General features: G+C 34.9%; 2 protein-coding genes across 4 annotated transcripts; one reads left to right on the plus strand and one right to left on the minus strand.

The window, feature by feature from the left end:
• The first annotated feature begins 24 nt into the window (after positions 1-24).
• Positions 25-3,714, plus strand: LOC135692109 (oxidized purine nucleoside triphosphate hydrolase). Of its 2 annotated transcripts, none has more exons than XM_065210145.2 (3): positions 25-394; positions 1,920-2,065; positions 2,677-3,714. In XM_065210145.2, exons 1-3 carry the CDS (start codon positions 210-212, stop codon positions 2,862-2,864), a joined length of 519 nt encoding a protein of 172 aa, XP_065066217.2. In that variant the 5' UTR covers positions 25-209; the 3' UTR covers positions 2,865-3,714. The 2 variants fall into 2 exon arrangements, with proteins under 2 accessions (XP_065066217.2, XP_065066218.2); XM_065210146.2 differs by having other exon boundaries at positions 32-379.
• LOC135692106 (uncharacterized) lies at positions 3,655-19,044 on the minus strand. 2 transcript variants are annotated; one of them, XM_065210141.2, is made up of 13 exons: positions 18,813-19,043; positions 17,547-17,726; positions 13,637-13,741; positions 12,550-12,669; positions 11,483-11,632; positions 9,040-9,263; positions 7,932-8,133; positions 7,557-7,607; positions 6,709-6,774; positions 6,303-6,380; positions 5,754-5,903; positions 4,780-4,926; positions 3,655-4,387 (listed from the first exon to the last, which is right to left on the minus strand). In XM_065210141.2, exons 1-13 carry the CDS (start codon positions 18,850-18,852, stop codon positions 4,173-4,175), a joined length of 1,728 nt encoding a protein of 575 aa, XP_065066213.2. In that variant the 5' UTR covers positions 18,853-19,043; the 3' UTR covers positions 3,655-4,172. The 2 variants fall into 2 exon arrangements, with proteins under 2 accessions (XP_065066213.2, XP_065066214.2); XM_065210142.2 differs by lacking the exon at positions 6,709-6,774 and having other exon boundaries at positions 18,813-19,044.
• Positions 19,045-19,913: the final 869 nt, after the last annotated feature.

The following is a 19,913-nucleotide window of genomic DNA, read 5'->3' on the forward strand; positions in this document are numbered from 1 at the left end:
CACGAAGGTAGAAAAATACGCGGGAAAGCATACTGAGACATACTGAGGCTTTACATACAAATGCATCTAACTTGATAATGCATCTCAATTAAGATATTTGCAGCTTCTCTGCCATAAACCAATAAACACAAACTTTCAACATTAAGCTATCTAAATCGCAATTTTGGAAGACCTTGTAAATTTTTGTTCTGGGCTGGAAGACAGTTGTAATGGATCCTGAAAAGAATGATATACCAAACAAACTGTTTACACTGGTAATGATTATGAGGAATAATAAGCTTCTACTTGGTATGAAAAAGCGGGGATTTGGAAAAGGCCGATGGAATGGATTTGGTGGGAAAGTTCAAGAAGGCGAGCGGTTGCTTGATGCAGCAAAAAGGTCCAACTTGCCTAGGTTTTATAGCTAATTGTGCTATTTTAAAAACACCTACCAATTTAATAAAAGCTTGATGATCCAGTATCTTTATTTAGATACTTACAGTGAAGTACTTACAGTGAAGTATGTTTCATATGCTGCGTAGGGGATTCAGGCACCATGAAAATCAAATGGCCCAACTGCAATTACTCGTGCCCTGTGACCTATGCGCATAGCAGATGCATATGCAAGCATCAATACAAATATCACATGTTTAAGTAGGCCACTTTCATCTTAGACAAACCTGAGCCAAACAGTTCTTATATTAAGACTATCAATTAGCGACAGTCACAAGGAAAATGGTTGGTAAGAGTTTACAGACAGGGCTACAATTAAGCTGACAGATATAGGGTATACACAAGATGGTGCTATTAAAAGCACATACTTCAACAACAAAAATAGTAAAACGTTGCAAGTATTATAGTATACTTGTGCAGCCATACATCTATTAATGTTTTAAATACCTAAATAAATGCTATTTGATTTGCTTTTAATGTGGCTGTTGGAGCTTACTGACAAAACAAGTGAAAATAGCTCTGCTTGTCATGATAATGCTTGTCAAAGCTGTAGCTAGGTCTTTGTGCAAGATTTGATCACTTTTATTTTCAAAATAAATGTTTCAGCAGAAAAATTATGCTTAAACTTATGATCATGCCTATCACTTTTGAGAACCTCAGATTCCTGTAATGTTTGTCAAAGCAATATGATAGTTGGGATGCATGAATATCTATTTAGAAATATACAATCTAAATCTCTTATGTAGTAAACATTTGATAATGAGGTTTTTGCAAAAGTATAGAGAACATTTATTTGACTCTGGTTGATTAAGGGGTTCCAGAAATGAAATCCTATATGTAGCTCTTGCAGAAACAGCAACTAATAATTTTTTTTCATTATCTCCCAATTATTTATTGTCCCTTGGCCTTGATGTTACAAAATCAGAGCTTAAGTGATAAAATCAATAAATTTCACAAAAGGATCAATCATTGCACTTGCTGATCACTTGCTACCAGACATGAAACAAAGAGAATGCTACCAAAACACTGAAATTTTTAGAACTAAGAATACTCTCAATTCATCTGTTATAGAGAAAATCTTTACAAAAAAGGCCATAAAATGTGAAGTGCAAAACCAAGACACTCTGAGAATAGCTTAGATAAATAGCATTCCATACTTTCTCTAGCACCTACCCTTGAGGGTCCCTTTTTAGTAGAAATATGGTATGCACCATCAGATCTGTGGGACAGAGAATATGGGGAAATTCCCCAATTGCATTAAAGTTTGATAAAAAGCTATCAGTATTAGAAATGAAAATAATGTCACTGAAACATTTAATTTCAATGCTATGTTAAGTTATGTGAAAGCTATGGATCAGGGGCAGGGTTTTCTTTGTGGCTTTTTTAACATTAAATTGCTAGTATTTAGAACAAATTGGCCTTTTTGCTTTGTAGCTGCTAACTATAAATAAAGATTCTTATTTCGTTATTATCAATAATTTCCACAGGGAAACGTCGGAAGAGTGCTGTTTGCATATCAAAGACCCTAAGCATCTTGCCAAGATAATTTTTGAGTTCAAGGGTGAAACACAGCTACTAGAGGTTCATCTTTTTATCTGTGAGAATTTTGAGGGAACTCCTACAGAAACTGAAGGTAATTATATTGATATAATATGATGTCGAAATTAACCAGATTTTTTCACAAAACAGGATTGGATTAAATATCAAATGTTGATCTATCTACTTCTCCTTACAAGTAAACTTACAAGTAGCCCTTCTCTTATAAACACCCCATCTTAATTTCTGCTTCCTCAAATTTTTTAAACTGTGAGAAATAAATTCATTTTTGATAAAAACTTAAGGGATCAAATGTGCATTGTTAGAACATACTGTATTCCTCTTTGTATTTCCCCTTTAAAGTGGAATTATTTGAGACACCCTATCACTGTGTGGGTCTAAATCATATGGAACTGGGATTGAGCCTTATCTGAATGTTAGTTAGTAAGCAAATGGTTGTGAAACCAAAAATAGTCCAACAAAATAATGGTTACAACTGAATTAACATTGTTTTCCATGCAGTGATGGAATCAAAGTAGCTAAAAAGGACTTTGATGAATGTAACCAGTTACAAATTAGGCCTTGCAACTAGAGAAAATAAAGTGAAAGCCTGCTTTTAGAAAAATATTATCTTTATATCGACAAACTAATTTACAAATTAGTATCACATAAGCAGAAAAGTAATTTAACTGAATTTTACTATTTCAGAAATGCAGCCAAGATGGTTTGATTTGGACAAAATCCCCTACGATGATATGTGGCCTGATGACATCTTTTGGTACCCCTTACTCTTCAAAAAACAACATTTTGAGGCATACTTTTTGTTTGAGGGTCACAACATCATCCTTGAAAAGAACATAAGAGAGGTTTCCGAGCAGGAGAAGTGTCCTACCTGACAATATTGAGAAGAAAACACTTGAAGAACACACAGTGGAAGATAAAATCTTTCAGGTATTACAATATTGGCAAAGGATGAAATGAAACATTCTTGGTAGAATCTAATAATGCTCTCTTACAATTTTGCCCCAAATACAACGGACAAAATAATCTAAAATTCTTATTCTAAAATCAATTAAAGTTCACCATTTGCAATTTTATTGACAAGGTTCAGCACTTGGGAAGATATTGATCAGACAAATATGACATATAGTCCCTAAAATTAAATACAGTACTTTTTAGGCAACATTAATCATTTTACTGATTTTTACTTGACGGTTTACAAAAAGTATATAATTTCTGCGTAAGATGCATTTAGCCAAAAGATATGTTGCTATAAGGAGGAACATCCTTGAGACATGATAAGAATTGCACAAGCAAATATTTTCCATGTCCTTACCTTAAAACACTGTACTAAAAACGAGTAGATTAAATTCTTTGCAGTCAATTTGTGTGTCTTTAACTAGCTAGATAAAACACATCTAAAACCGGCAAGAATTCCAGTTTGACAACCTATCCTGGCCTTGTATTTGAAATAATTCTTGATGTTTCTTTAACGGCCTTGATTTAGATATTTTGTGTATAGTATTTTCTCAAATACAAACCACACCAAATTGGCAGCTGCCCTCAGATAAAGTTTGATAATAAAATAGGAAATAAAATTTGCACTAGAAACTAAATTGATTTATCATGACTATCATTTTCAAAACCGGATACCCATGGTTAGAGACATCACAAAGAAAAAGGAACTATAACACAAGTATTTTATGTGATTATTGATTCTAAAATAATAAATGTATATTACAGAGATACCTATTATCTATTTGTCTACAATAATTCTATAAAAAGTAAATAAAAGCCCTAAAGAAGATGCCACAGTTTTTGAGAAAAATTTATATACTTTACAAGCCTTAGGTGCAGGGATGCGGAAGAGGGGGATGCAAGGGGTCAATTGCCCCTGCAGCCCTTTGATAGGAGGGTCAAGGTGGGGCAAAGTGCCCTTTTCATAGATTTCATAGACGTGCCATTGACATCAGCCCTTTGTAATTATCAACAAATTCATGTGAAATTCTGACTGCACTGCGTTATCTGTGAAACAAAATGACAGTTACAAAAGAATTGTTGGTAGCTTGGAATTATTTTTTAAATGCCCTTTTACTTAAGCCTGCCACTTGGTCGTTCCAGTGTCCCTGCTCAGGTTCTATTTGAGAAGCATAGTGCTTTGAAATATTAACTTCGCCAGCCTAATGAGACAAACTAGATAAACATCAGTGTGCAAAACCAGCCATCAGCAAATAGCTTGGAACCAAGCCAACCTTGTCTTCTTTGCAGCCAATCCACCAGTTTGGGTTGATCTTTTCCAATACATAAATTAAGTCACCACATTTAAATTCAAGCTCATCTGATTCAGCTGCTGTATGATTATCAGTTCCAATATATACATTATCATAAGAGAAAGCATCTTCAGATGGTCCTTCTTCTTCTGCAAGAGTAAGAAAGAAAGCTAGATTGCAATCACCAACAATAAAGATTCAATTTTATCCTCAATTTAATTCATATTATAACCAAACTTGACTGCAGGACCACTTACAATGTCTTGTTTTGGTGATTAAGATTTTCACAAAAGACTGTGAACTTTTTAAATCACACCATTAAGTAATAAAAATAATGAAGATGCTAGGAATTGTGGCTCCTCTGTAAAATTACAAGTGATTAAAACCTAAGATAGGAATGACTATTTTGTAGAACAAACCCATAATAGAATGACCATCTTCATTATTCTTTGACATGGTACCAATAGTAAAAAAAGGAATTTTTCAATAATTCATACTTGATAAGAATAGGAAATTTATAATGAAGTTGGTGAAAACTGACCTTCCTCTGGAGGCTCTTCTTCAATCAATTCTGTTGGCTTTGAAGCTGAATCTCTTTTTGGAATAACAGGAGGCAAAGGTGTATCTCGTTTTGGAATACTTGGAGGTAAGGGAGGTGGCAATGTTTCTTTTTGGTCTAACTGCTGACCTAAAATATGAAAAAGCAATACAAATAGCATGGGAAAAAGAACATCTATTCACAGCTCCATCAGTGATCACCAAGAGAAACTATTTCTGATAAATAAATAATCAAAGTAGTATTTTCAACTAATGAACATAAATCAAAAACATAAAATAGTCAAAAACCAATTATGCCTATTCCTGTTTAAGAATATTTAGGATCCCATCTTTATATTCAAGATGCTGACAGGATCCATGTCACAATCCAATATCCTAATCCTGATCTAGTTCTTGTAGGATCCTACAATGTCACTATGGATCCTAGCAAGATCCTATTCCAGATCCTGTTTTAGAATCCGGTAAGATTTTTGGTAAGATCCTGTGTAAGATCTTAGGTTGTGTTTGTCCTACAGGATATTGTTTAGGATCCTATGCACACGGGATCTTGCAGGATTTTTGGTAGCATCTTTTCCAGGATACTAAAAATCTAGGATCCCACAGGATCCTGCAAGTTTTTTCACTGGGGCTGTGCATCTCTTTTCACCATTTGCAAAAACAGCAGTATGTCTAGAGCCTTAGCTTTATGGCTACATGATTTAACTTTCGTTTTGTAAACCTGAATGACCTGCATATTACACTCGTCTCAAATACGATGGATTTAAATTATGATGGAATTAAAAATCATTCAACAATGTCTGTTACAAAATTAACTTTCGTTTTGTAACCTAAATGACCTGCATTTTACACTTGTCTCAAATACGATGGATATGATGGAATTAAAAATCATTCAACAATGTCTATTACAAAGAGCATAAAGAAAAATAAAAAATAAGTTGTTATAAGTAACATAAGTACCTCTCGGTGGGAGGCTTGGTGGCAGCGGTGGTGTTGCAACTGGGTTTGGAGATACAGGTACAGGTTCTTGCAATGGTCGAGGGGGAAATGCGGCTTGACTACTTTTTTTCATCAAAATAGGATCAATGGTGTCATAAATGTCTTCTTCAACTGAAAAATGAATATGATAAAATTGGTAGAGGTGTTTTTGAAATATAGCTGAGAAGTATAAGCAAAAATCAACCAATAACATCACAAACTCAAGTCAACCTGTCAGCACAAGATTCTCCTGAAGGAGAAAATGACTTTACATCTATTGTTATAAAAATGGCTTTACACCTGTTATTGTATTAGTCTCAAATATTAACTGAAAAGCAGAAGAGAAGAAAGAAAATAATTTGATAATATGAGAACCCTTAAGCTTGAATGCTATTTATTTAGCTCACAAGATACAAGCAAAAAGTATTGAAAATTTATATTAGACTTAAACTTTTCATAGCCTGTATCCCAGAGAGAGACCTGCGTAACAACCTTTATTGCCATACAAAGACAAAAAATCTTTAAACTCACTAGGGGCAGCATCAAGTGAAGCTGGTTCAGATTCAAAATACTCTCCTGGAATACCCTCATAAAAGTCGTCACCAGCTTCTAAACCAAATAAAAAGACATACTTTAACAAATATAAGATAACTTGTTTCTTGTTTAAAGTCAATGTTACACATGAATGCATGTATTAAGTTCAAAACGTACCATAACATTCTTCTCTCATTATTGTAATCCTTACAACTAAATGGGTATGGCAGACTATTCAAATGGTTTAAAATTCTGTCACATTAGGAAACAAAACAAATTTTCATATGTTCAATATTTTGGAAAAAGGACAACATAAAAAAGGATTTTGAAGTTCTTTGGACTTTCTAGTAAACATTATTTTAATGTTAAAAAATCTTGAATGTTGATAAAACCTGAATGATACCTGCTGAGCCTGCATGCATACTGAGAGCAGAGGTATTACCAATATGATCATCATAAGTTTCATCCTCTATTAATAAAAAATTATATCATACAAAACCCCCTGCTTTATAGCAAATGCTTTAATAATCTGTGGAAGTTAGTCAGTTAGTGGCCCTTACAGTAGAAACCCGCATAAAAGAACCTAGGTTTTTATCTTGCAGCCTGGATAGGTTCTTTATTAACAGGCTGCTATTCTAAATTCCAGTCTAAAAGGTCCTCAACGAGGTTCTAATATACGTACAAGCCTTGCACACATTAACAATGTTTTATACTGCCAAAATTCGAACAGACACACCAAAGCTTTCTTTTTCACATTCAAGCAATCAAGTGAATTTGTGTTGCTAGATTGTCCAATTTGAATGCAACCTACCATAACTTGATTTATTTTAAGCTGGTTTAATTTGCCAATGTGAATAGCATGTAAAAATACCTTCCTAAAGACCATTTTTTTATGTATTTATATATAAGAACAGTTCTAAATTTCAGCCTCTTAGGGGTTCTTAATTATGGGTTTGAAAAGATTAAATTTCAGCCTCAAGGTTCTTATAAAAACAGGTTCTTTCATGTGGGCTTCTACTGTACTTGATCCTGATTTGATCTCAAAGTAGACAAAATGTTAATTTTAGACTTATTAGCTCCCTCTGTTCTTCAACTATAGTCATCAAGCAAAGCGAATGACTCTGCCAATCACTGAATTTCAAAATATGCAACTAATCACACAGTAGACTTATTGCATTAAGGGTTAAGTTAAAAACTTTTCGAAATCTCAAAACTCAAGACGGCAGAAACCTCGAAAAAGCTGCCAATTACCTCCTGTGACAATCCCTTTCTGCTGACATTCTGTGGTATGAGCCTCATCAGCTACAATAAATTGAAAAGATTAAAATTAGGTATTGATTATATACCTTTTTATGTATAATGTATGGTAACAGTCAGAGAGGCTGTAGATTCTCTGCATAATAGAGTTTGCCTAAATGACAACACACCAAGCAGAAACGAAAACATAAATTAAACAAAATAACAATCCTTGAAGATGGATTTAAGCAACAAGGATGGGGGGGGGGTGTTAGCTATTAATAGTTTCATGTTTTCCTGCTTTAATGCCAACAAACAAATCCACCACCCTCCATTGATTTGTGAGCTTTTCCATGAGTGTAAACTCTAAAAAACAAATCTTATACTTACGCAAAATCTCATACATTTCCTCTTCAACAGGTGTAGCTGGTGGCTTGATTGGTTCCCCAGCACTACCTTCGTCACTGTCACCACTTATTCTTGAGGCCAGACGATTGAATGCCTTGCTTTCGAGTCTACTTAACTTTTGTGAACATATTGGAGATAGAGCTGCATCCCATTTGTCATAGTCATCCTTGGATGATACACTGAACTAAAAAAAGACACTAACAAAATTGTTGTATGCTTGTGTTCTTTTTTCATGTGTTTTCAAATAATGACAAGTGAAGGAAACTCAAGATATCAAAATACACTACAATAATGTGAATATTCGGCAGTCTTTATTTCTGCTCTTCATAAATGATTAAAAACTTTGAATAATTCTTGCAATTCAGTGCACTTGACTTAGGACTTTTACTTTTATAAATTAAATCCCAATTGAAAGCTTTCTTTTGAAACATTTTCTGCTTATGTCAGTGGCTTTAAATAGAAATGAAGCAAACTGGATGAAAAACTGATGGTCTCACCAAGTTATTTCTTAAAAAACAAAGCAAGCTCAAAGACATCCAATCTTTAAACTCTGAAAAACTATCTGACAGAATCTCAAATTTGTCAAAAAATTGCACTGCTTGAGTTGCTGCTAGTCTTCTCTTGTATTCTTAATTACAAGCCATTGCCACAGCTCTACTTTTTCTGTTTTGTCAAGTAGGTTGGCATTTGTATTATGCAACCTGTATGTTAATTACATGATTTCACACTTTTTTGCTGAAGATTGCTTACAGTAAACTCTGTTTGAAGTCACTATTGGTTACTGCCACAAAAAATTTAGACAAGCATGTGTAGACCATTTACAGTCACCTTCTACTTACAGTCATTACTTTACAAGCAAAATCTGATGTGACTTTAACTGGGGTCACCAGAGCAAGCCACCTATTGATAGATCAGTTAGATTTGAATGTTGAAAATCTGTTGTATATTTTTAGCTGTTCTATTCTGTTCTATTTTTAGCTGTTGTTCTATCCCCTAAACAGTCTAGGAAAATGCATGAATATTTCTTCCTGTGCTTCATGCCTCTCCTATTAATTTTACTTATTAATGCAACATGTTGATAACATCTTACCAAATATGTAGACCTTCCTTTGCCATAAGGAACCAGCTTGAAAACAAATCTGTCCTTGCTTGAGGACTTCTCATTGCTTATGATACGGCCAGGAAGTACAATGACACCAAGGGCTTTTGAGTCTTCCTCTTGGCAATAATAAAAAAGAAACTCATCTTTCAAGACACAGTATCTTTTGTGCCATTTAGACCCAAGAAGTTTTTTCTTTTGCTTCATCAACCAGCCTAAAATAGACAGAATTTCTCATTCAATAACAAAATAATGTAAATATGAAACTTATGATGATGAAAACTACAATATTACAACAAACAGCACAAATCTAAAACCAAACAAACTTTAACATAAAAGACAAATATAAAAATAACACTTTAGCTAGGGTGTGAGCAGAAAAGTAATGGCAAACTGCAGAACAGAGTGCACATTCAATTCAAATGTGAGTGTAATGAACTTGCAATGTGAGTGAAATGTACTGAATTTGTGTTTTGCCTCTAATCAATCTTACTATGAATGCTATATAGAGCTGTACAGAGGCAAAAAGCTGACCCTCACCAACTGGGTAAAAATCCATCTTCCAATAAAGTCTTGACCATGACACTTAAGAGAGACAATACTTTTAACATCCAAATTGTAGAAAGTTCTAAAACTCTTGAATTCCATCAGAGTTAGAAAAGGCATTTATGAATTTTGGAATTGTAAGTAGTCCGAGATTCTGAGAGCTGACAGGGGGTGATTGCCCAAGTGATTCATAAGGATTCATCATACCACATTTGCAGCTTTCACACAAACACTGAATGAGACTGTGGTGAATTCCCCTAACTCAGCTTAGCTTTACAGAGAATCTATCCTGATAAAGAAGATAAGTAGGACAAGAGCTTAATGTCTATTGTAACAAGCAGGCCTTACCAGAAAAGGCATGCGATCGCACTCGCATGCGCTAGTACAGGCCTCCCCACACCGAGGAGTGTGTTTAATCACATACCTATTTTTGTAATCAGTCATTCGTTTTTTAACTAAAGTGCTAGAAACTAGTAAGGTAACAAAACAACAAGAAATTGTTTTGTGCTTTTTATTTTGATGTGTTTTACTGGTCTTGTCCACTGTACTGGGTCAACTTAATTATTTTGAAGAGCTGTTGTGACAACACTGGAATGCAATCAAACACGGACCAAATGACCATAGCATCAGGGCTAGTAGTAGTCAGGACAGAACAAATTTTTTATCAAAGACCTGTGTTAGCAGATCGTCAGGCTCCCATCATTTTGAGGAGCTGCTGTTTTTTTAAAGCCTTTGCCAATGGCCTCTTGCTGGATAGCTCGCTTTCTGTATGCTATTCTTTTATGCCACTGTTTCAGTACCAGTTTCTACCGCCAGCTGGATTAAAAATAAACGGAGCAACACAAAGCTAAACAACCCTCTCTAGAAGGGCTTGCGCAATATGGCTTATTTGCCCAACAAGGATGTCCGGTTCTTCCACAAATTATTCAATGTTGTAACATTTTCATATGAAAGCAAAAACATTTGGAAAATGGCAGGTTGTGACAAAGGCATGAAATTTTCAAGGGTTTCTGGGTCCAAAGATTTGGAATGCAAATGAAACAAAATCATCCAAAAGTGCAAGTCAATTGAAAGTTCTTATAAAAGATCGTTATTTCAAAAATCAATGCGCCTGTAACGCTTGCAGTCAATAACTTCCATAATGCAATCTCTTAAATTACTTCATGTTAATGTTTATTAGTGTTCACACTGTTGTCAAACTAACAGTAAAAAAGGTATTATCATTATTATATTATTATTACACTTGCAGACAGAAAGATAGTGCTTTGCATTCAAAGAAAGGGAAATCTACAATAGAATTGTTCTGTTTCAAGCGTTTGCACTGAATGTTTCGTGCCGTTTTCAAATCGTGCCATTTTTTAATCGCGCCATTTTCAAATTGTACCGTTTTCAAAACTGTTTTCCTATACCTTGAAGAGACACGATTAAAGGTTGGGGTCAAAATTTTAACTTTTTTCGAGGATTTCATGAAGACTGCCACCATGGTTGCTGGCAAGAGGGATTGCTGGTAACTGCATCTAAAACACTTTCAGCATCAAATTTAGTAAAGATCTCTGGCAATATCCTTTCCCTTCCTTTATCATTTTGCCACCAGAGATTTTATTGCTAAAGTTGTGTGAAAACTGAAGAAGTGACTTAAGAATGGGGTTCTTTGAAGGCTCCATAGACAAAACACCAATAGCACTCCATCACACGCCTAAAACAGCTTAGGGGTGCGAAATGCCACACTTGTGCTAATTTATTCCCAGGAAGGCCTGAGGAAGTGTTAGACAGTGAATCTTTAGTATTTTAACAAATGCACAAATTAGAGACAAATACATTTAAAGACAAAGCCAAGAAACAAAAGAACATGAAAAATCTTAAATGAGTGAAAAATATTAAAACATACCACTGCATGTACAAGCCTCGGCCATTTTTTTGGCACTTATGTTTTCAAAGCCTTTGAGTTTTGAGAGCAACTCATCTTCAGTGAGCTCTGAATATAATTCATCAGATGACTTGGAAGTGCCATTTGAATGAATGATACTGTTTGCGATATCTAGGTACAAAAGCTCATAATTTCAAACAACAAATTGTGAACGAACAAAGCTTTTTAAGTACAAAATTATTGGCATTGTTACTTAATGGATTATAAAGCATTGGTAGTGCATCTAACAGTGGTTATACTTGGTATACAGATACACAGATGAATACTGAGTATTCAGTTTGAAAGGGGTAAGAAAATGATATGACTAATGTCAACTTAAGAAAAAGAAAACGATTATCATATGTCTGGGGTTAGTGAATTTCATAGTAAGTTACACTTGTGTCAAAAGTCCTAATTATCAAAATTTTAAGAGTTAAAATGATTTAGGTGTTGTTCTAAATTTGTATCATTATTGAAACTTAACAGCTTTTAAAGTTGGGTACATTAAATATGTTCACAATGGTACTCACAGGCTGCATGGTTGCAATCATACATCACATTGCTATTGTTTATAGAATTATGGAATAATAGCACAAAAACCCTGCGGATTTTGTCTTGATTGTGGTTTGCTACTTTAACAGCATGTGAATAAGGATATCCTCTGAGTCTGACTACAAAGATTTGATTTTTTCAGAAATTCAACATGGCAGTTCTAATAAGGTAGAGTTTCTTTGACAACTGGGACATGAAAAAACTAGCTGGTCTGAAAATATTTTGACTCTTCTCGGGTTTGGTACAACTTTAGTGATGTTTATTGATTAGAATATTTGTAGCAAAATCTTACAGAAACTTATAACCAGTCCAACTTAGTTAAATGCTGAGTTATCCAGGTACTTCTTGACTGGATTCAGCTATAGCATGACTTACAGATTTATTTGTAATATGTATATGACTTAATTGAATATATAAAAAATTTCTACTTCATTGTGTGGTTAGGACCAGTAACATTTTATCATCATTCAAGTCCTATTTCAGAAACACAGCCTTACCATCATAGGTTTCTTCATCTTCAGCCTCATCTTCTTCCAGTAGCTCTGTAACTTCACTTACACCAGACACTTCATAGTCTTCCTGTTGCAATGCATCATTTTCCTGGTGTTCTTTGTGTTCTAGAAGTAAATAAAAATTTGCTACCTTGTTAAACAGCCAGTAGCGTTGCTTGGCCTTCCAGAGTAGGGGGTTATAAGGTCAGCAGCAGTAAAATTTACTGCAGAAAACATAGATGAAGAAAAATGTTGAGTGCTTTTTTCGCATGCAAAAAGAAGACTCTACTGACAAACTAAGAATCTTGTGGACCAACTCATACAAAACTGAGGGGTATAATACCCCTACACACCCTGCTAGCTGCACCCCTGGAAACAGAATAGGGCTTAGCTGGTGAAATAAAAAGAGTTTCTTAGCATAAAACCAAAACAATTTACTCTTCAAACACTGTGTCAACATGTGGCAATGGCACATTACCAAATCATTTTTGCAAGATTGAAAGATCAAAATAAAACAGGGCATCAATTTTCACTTCTCTGAGGGCCTTTCAGTGAAAACTTTCCCCTCGGCAATGATGCTAAACATTTTGAAAAGTTTTGGAAAATTGATATTTAGCAAAATTAATGAAGCAGATTGAAAATCCAAAAACAAATAGCAGGATCAAAATGAAACCAAAAAATTTTTTGTCACAGCATTAATTGTTTCCTCTTTTTCAAAGGTCTTTCAGGAAGGTCTTTCCAGATAAACTTGAGTTTCATGTCTTCATTTTGATCATTTCAAATAGTTTGTGCTTGGTACTTATGTCATTATAGCTTAATTGTTGTTTAGGAACAATGGGGGTATCGTTGAGAAAGAAGAAAAATCAGGAATGTTTTTGCAGTTTTTAATATTTATTTCTATACCTTGATAAGTTTTTCGTAATTTTCTACCTAGACAGTCATCTTAAAACTTGCCTTATACTTGCTAAATATAATTGATCTTTGGCTGGCTAAAAGATGTTGGTGCAATGCATTCATTTTGTGACATGATGCAATACTTTTGCCCAGCTAGTGCAAAAGATACACAAAGAATATTTTCAAAAGAGCAACAGACCTTGCATTGATTCAGGGTTTTGTAGATTTGCTTGAAACTGTGTCATATCAATGTAGCTACTCATTCTTTGTCGTTGGTCAACTTCATCAATCTTGTTTTCAAGAACTTCAACATAACAAAATGTTACAAATCAACATGATGATCAAAGAATAAAAGAATGGTACTTTTGCACCCATACTTTTGGTACAGAAGCAACAAACAAGGACTGGCCCTTACAAAGGAAATAAGCCAAATTTAAGTTAAATCTGCTCATATGTAGAGTTTTTATCTTTCAAATATACCTTACCCTATACAGACTCTTAACCTCCTCAATTGCATTGGTGTGTTTTTTAATGAGATCTAAGGCCTAATAAAAGCTAACAATATTCTTCCATCTTCAACTGAAACTATTTTCATTACCTAACTTTGTTTCATTATCATTTTTCAGGGTAGCTTATTTTTTGCTTTCAAATTATATTTTATGAATGCCGATTGTAAACTAATTTTTTATTTTGTTTATTGTTTTTATTTTAACAGGACTACTAGGAAAACAGTGTAAATATGTATATATGCATATCACTACTGAAGTATTGTCCTGTATAAATATTCGATAATAATGGAAACTTTTCATTTTCAATTCAATTAAAACTACAATTACAAATTTCACTATTACAAAGGTAATTTGCAATTGGCTAGCCTGGGTTTACAAAAAAAAGACTATTACAAACACAAACAAAATAAATTGACAGAAAATAAGAAAAAGTGTGTTTGTCATTGTTTGTTTTAGAAGTTGTCAATAGTAGAGATCGTTAGAATTGAAGAAGTTCAGGATTATTCCAAGATTTATTTCTGCGGCAGAAAATGTAGTAGGTAGTACGGATAGTGACGTTGGGTAGTTTGGAGATCATGAAGCGGAGATGATTCTCGCTGATATCTAGAGCGTTGCACATGTCGATGAAAGAGGAGCAGGAGAGACCAAAGATACCTAGGGAACTGATAGAAAGATTAACAAACATGATAGAAGAATAAGCTGAGCTTAGGCTGTGAATGAGATTCAAGTATTTCTCTCTTTTGCGGTTAGCATTAACATCCAAGTTAGTTTCGTATCCTACTGTAAGCTCGAGTATGAATAGCCGATGGTCAGAAGTGACTAGAAGTAGATCAGGATGGGAAGAGTCTCCTGTTACGATAGAGGGTGAGAGATAACCTGAAAGGTCTGCATAAAGAGAGCAATTAGGTATAGCTTTTAAAGACTGTGCTAGGAAGTTCACGTTTCTGGCATATGGCAAAAAGAGCAATCGGACAACTGAGTAATGTTCCATTTAGATAGGTTCTTTCGCGTGGCAAGGGAGTTGCTAAGATATTTGATAGTAAAACTGAATAATAATTTTTTTTTTAAACATCTCATTTTCACTTAATACATTTTAGGTTTACAATTATACGACTCACTTTTACAGGCATCATATAATTGGCTTATCTGCATTACAATTTTCAGAAGTCAATCAGTTCGGGGCTTAGCCATGGTTTGTTTCGAAGACAGAAGATATAGTAGGTGCAGCGGATAGAAATGTTCATGAGTTTCATCAAGATGGATTTAATAATAATAATAATAATAATAATAATAATAATAGCTTAAGCTAACAGTAGAGGTGGGAAGACCATTGCCTTCTTGCCATGATAAGCCAGGACAGTCAATGAAATTAGGCCAAAATTAATGACAACTAGATAGGAGAGTGAAAATAAATATATCTACTCATTAAAATACATCAACGTTTAGGTATATTGATTATATAAAGCATTTCAAACGGGGGGGACCATACCAAGGCTTCTGCTACCCATACCAAGGGGCTTAGAAACAGGTTAAAAAAATAGATGGTCAGTGACGTGGAGAGGGGGTCCAGGGGGCAACTCCCTTGTTGCCTTTTGATAGGAGGGGCAAGGAGTGCGAAGGTGCACTTTTCATAAAAGTGCCCTTTACATCAGATGTTTGTAATAATCGAAAAGATCAAATGAAATTCTGACTGTACTGCCTATTCATAGAGACCTTTCTTGATATTTGCAAAGATCTTGAAATATCTTATGCCAAAAGTTATCTGATTTCCATGATACTATAGAAGATCGAAACAAAGAGACAGTTACAAAAGAAGTGTTAGTAGCTGGGAGATTTTTCCCAAAAAATGTCCTTGTAATCAAGCCTGCCCTCCTAGCCTCTTCGTTGTTCAGGTGTCCCTGTAGATGGTGTTGTGAAAAAGGGAAATAATTTGCATCAAAGGGTCATGCAAAAGTAGTACTTTTTAGATAACAAAAGACACTTCTCACTAATAACGGGGCAAACATTCTGTTGCTGGAAAAAGATTGTAAAATGTGCCCCCAAACCATATCATTAATTTTGATTTCAAGCAACTTTTTGATACTGAAATAAAAAACTGCTTTGGAAAAGGGCAAACTTTTGAAACATAGATCGCAAACTAAAAGTTTAGCAATTAACAGTTGTGGATCAAAAAGAAAAAACAGAAAATTGAGTCTATGACTATAAAGATTACCCAATCACAGGGATGGCACTAGAGACAAACATTCAAGGTGCAGAAGTTTATATTCAAAGTAACTGCAGATGTAGGTGTATCTAACTGCAAACAGAAAAATTCAAAATAAGATAGCATGCACCAGAGCGATGTACCTCACAAAGAATGGTTTTTCAGCAGTTGTTCTGTCAATTTTTTATGTCATCCTGACATTGTGTAAACAGCATATAACATCCATCAAGATTGGCAAGTCAAATTAGATTAACTGCTGTCTTATATCTCATCTTAGGAGGATTTGGCCTTAACGGGGTGTTCTAAGGTATCTTACAAGGACAGAAGGGTCAAACGTATAAGCATGTTGGTAGTCAGAGAGAAATGTTGTGTATTGACATCACCTGCTTAGAGTCAAACACAGAGTACCTCATGGAGAAATACAATTACTGTAACAATTATCCAGTAGAGCAAATGTGCCTTTGCTCAGATCACGACCTGTCGTATTTGTTTCTACCTAGCATCCGAAGGCAGTTTTTACGACACCGAGAAGCATATGCTTATCAAGCAGTGTCCTGGTCCTTCCTCTCGATGTAACCACACCTTGTGATTTCTTCACCTGGAAATTACAGAGAGCTGGCAACTCTCCTCACTCTAAGTGAAAGTCTGGTCATGCCGGGGGACTCAAACCACAGACCCTTGGGTCTGTAGTCAGCTCCTCTAACAACTGAGCCATCCTCGTACTAGACCTCATTCCCAGCCTACTAAGAAATCATGTACACTAGAAGTTATAATATTTGCCTAGTCAAGAACAGTATCTATGGTGAAATAGCCTTTTGACATAAAAAAGACTTTGAAATCATATTGTATCCGACCATGTTGGCGAAAACTCTCTGATGTTGGAATCTATGCTATTTGGTGTATAGAACAGAACGGTTCTAAGTTGATACTTTGAGTATCACGCTTAATGTGATCATTAGGAAACTGAACTGATGTTGGAATCAATATAGAGAAACCTAAGAAGCTTTTTCTGGCCTACATCAATTGCCTTTGCCAAAGACAAAAAAGATGAAATAAACAACCAAATTACGATATCTTACTGGAAATTTTCTCTAGACCCAACAAATAAGAAGCCCTTGCGTAAAAATTTGCAGCCCCTTGCTCCCTGTGCCATCACTCCTGCCAAATCAGTGCCATTTGCCAATTGAAAAATGTTACCACATGTCATGAACCATAAACTTTGCAAATAGAGTTGAACCAAACAATTTGATGCAACATTTTCAGAAATGATCAGAGTTGAATTTGTTTCCGCGTGATGACTGAGTTAATTTTTTTAAATTGTTAGTTTTTTGATTAATATGTTAATGATTTTTACCCAGTGTGGTTGGAAAAAGGGATGAATGAAAGGAGATACAAACCATCAGGCTGAGCAGTTACTATGCCATCAACATTGTCACTTCCTTGATTGACAGATGATTTAGTCGCATTTATTTTATCAACAAGATTTTCCACTTTATTTAACAAACTTTCCCTTCCCATCTGGGCATCTGGTGATAGTTGCTGGGAAGGCAGTGTGATGTTTAAGTAACTGAGGACAGCTGAAAATCAGAAAAATATAAATGATGACATGAGTTAATGATATCTATTGATATCTTCATAGAGAATACTAGCTTGCTGGAAAATCTGTCTGATCTAAATTTTTTCTTCACTCAAGGTCATGTCTCTCCTTCAACATTGATGTAAGCATCATCCTTATAAAAAAGGAACAAAGTAACATTTGAGGGTAGGAATGCTCATTTGAGGGGGATACTCATTACATTTTTAACTGTTTTAGGGGGCAATCATTCAAGAGTGGCACTAATACCAGGAGGATGTGTGTAAGAGCATAATGATACCCTACTTTCCTTACAGGACTGTCTAAATTAACAGTAAAATAAATAAAGCTGAGTGTGGTTTAAGCCTCTTCTTTCATTTGAGTTTTATCATGATTCCATACACAGTAAAAACTTTCACATAAATGGGTAATTTAAACATCCTTGGTTACCCTCTCTTCCAAAGTAGTTTTCATTAAGGGGATTGGTGGTGCAGTACAATCAGGTCAAAAATAAGAAAAGCTAAAAAGCAAGGCTTCAGGTTCCAGCATAATATAATGAATTAAAATGCAATTAGAAGACATATAAGAACCTGCAAACCATGGATGAATGCTTAAAAGATACCAATAAATAGAAACCTGCCTATGGTAAGTGAAAAAAGTAAGTTACAGAACAATATTATATTTACCGTAAAAGCTCTATTAAGCCCCCAGGGGGGCTTATTATTTCTTTCAGTCCTAGAGGGGGCCTAAAAGTGAGGGGCTTATTAGAGAGTAGGGGTTATTAAGAGTTTTTGCTTGATAAGAGGGGACTTAATAGAGAGGGGGGCTTAATAGAGCGTGGGAGCTTAACAGGTCTTTTACGGTAGTTAGAAGGACTTGTGTATCTCTCGAGCAGTCAAAACAGGGTGGTGTTAGGCCTTATTCTGTCTTTCGTGTTGTTAAGAAGACCCTGTAAAATACTTTGCTTTACCTAGCGTTAATCATTATAAATTGAAATTAAGATAATGATCATAAATTTCAACTCGCATTATTTGATCATTCAACGCCTAAATTGTGGTGGTTTAAAGTGAAAGTTCTAAAATGAATCAACCTTGCAAAACTGCCAAAACTTCTTCCTCTTCTACTGCCATGTTGGGAGCCTGGTAGTCTTTTTCGATAGACTGTCACCTTCCCTACTGTCTAAATATCTGAGTTGAACAAATAAAATAAATAAAAGATCAAGCATGAATCTAGTCTCTCTGGTCTCTTCCCCGACTGCTATCAATATTCTTCTTTCGTGAAACTAGACAAGTAGACAAGGAAGTTTGTAAAGCCAGTTTGCGTCTCCCTCCTGCGCATAACATCAATTAGTTTCCGGGACCAATGTGCTACGCAGCAAGTTAGGATGCTGATGCTGCACCATTTGGGTGTTCGTGACGCCATGGCTCCCTATTCCACAAATGTTTTAAACCTCCATGTGGGTACCCAAATATATTTAGGATATAGGTGCTCATGCTGTAGCTCAAACCATCAATCCAAAAAATGATTTCTAGCAAAAAAACTGACCAAAAGTAGCATTTTATCTCGCCATGCACAAGAAAGTTTTGAATTTTTTCTAAAATTCTTTAAAACTTTTCTCATCATATTTGAGGCCTGAAAAAATAATTCTGAATCTCATTAACCCAAAAATTAAACGTACAAAGTCGTACATAGGAGAAAACTTCTAGTCCCCTTAATAGAAAACTTCAGATTCTTATTTGCATCCGTATTCCATTTTGTATCATTTTGTTTTAGAGCGTCCATCCTTTCGAGCTTTAGATATCGATATCGAATATGCTTTTTAGCCACCGGTTTTTTTCGCATAGGGGGAAACATATGGGCACCGGTTTTCACAGGTTTTCAGAAAACAATACACCAATTCGACTTACGGCCTCATTTTGAAATATTCTTTTGTACAAAATTTTTGACCTCAGATTCGGATTGACAGCAATGATTTTAGTCTACTTGTAAGTTTTCATTATGATATTGCTCACGATATTGATTTTATGACGACATAAAGATAAAAACTTTATAAGGGATTTGACCGTGATTGGCGACTAAGGGGGTAAAGTTTCCCCCCGAAACGATTTTTGCGGTCAAATCCCTTACAAGTTTTCAAACTTCATTTCTCGATAAAATCTAAAATACAGTCTCAAACAATATGAAAAATTGT

This window comes from Rhopilema esculentum, chromosome 13 (genome assembly GCF_057945365.1).
Source record: "Rhopilema esculentum isolate cy_ngs chromosome 13, ASM5794536v1, whole genome shotgun sequence".
In the NCBI taxonomy this organism is placed as follows: Eukaryota; Metazoa; Cnidaria; class Scyphozoa; order Rhizostomeae; family Rhizostomatidae; genus Rhopilema; species Rhopilema esculentum.

Coding starts and splice junctions, on each gene's coding strand:
- LOC135692109 (XM_065210145.2), top strand. CDS start 210: ATGGATCCTGAAAAGAATGATATACCAAACAAACTGTTTACACTGGTA. Junction 395..1,919: donor AAAAGGTCCAACTTGCCTAG/GTTTTATAGCTA, acceptor TAATTTCCACAG/GGAAACGTCGGAAGAGTGCT. Junction 2,066..2,676: donor AACTCCTACAGAAACTGAAG/GTAATTATATTG, acceptor TTACTATTTCAG/AAATGCAGCCAAGATGGTTT.
- LOC135692106 (XM_065210141.2), bottom strand. CDS start 18,852: ATGGCAGTAGAAGAGGAAGAAGTTTTGGCAGTTTTGCAAG. Junction 17,727..18,812: donor AGTTTTGGCAGTTTTGCAAG/GTTGATTCATTT, acceptor TCTGATTTTCAG/CTGTCCTCAGTTACTTAAAC. Junction 7,608..7,931: donor GGAAATGTATGAGATTTTGC/GTAAGTATAAGA, acceptor AATTTATTGTAG/CTGATGAGGCTCATACCACA.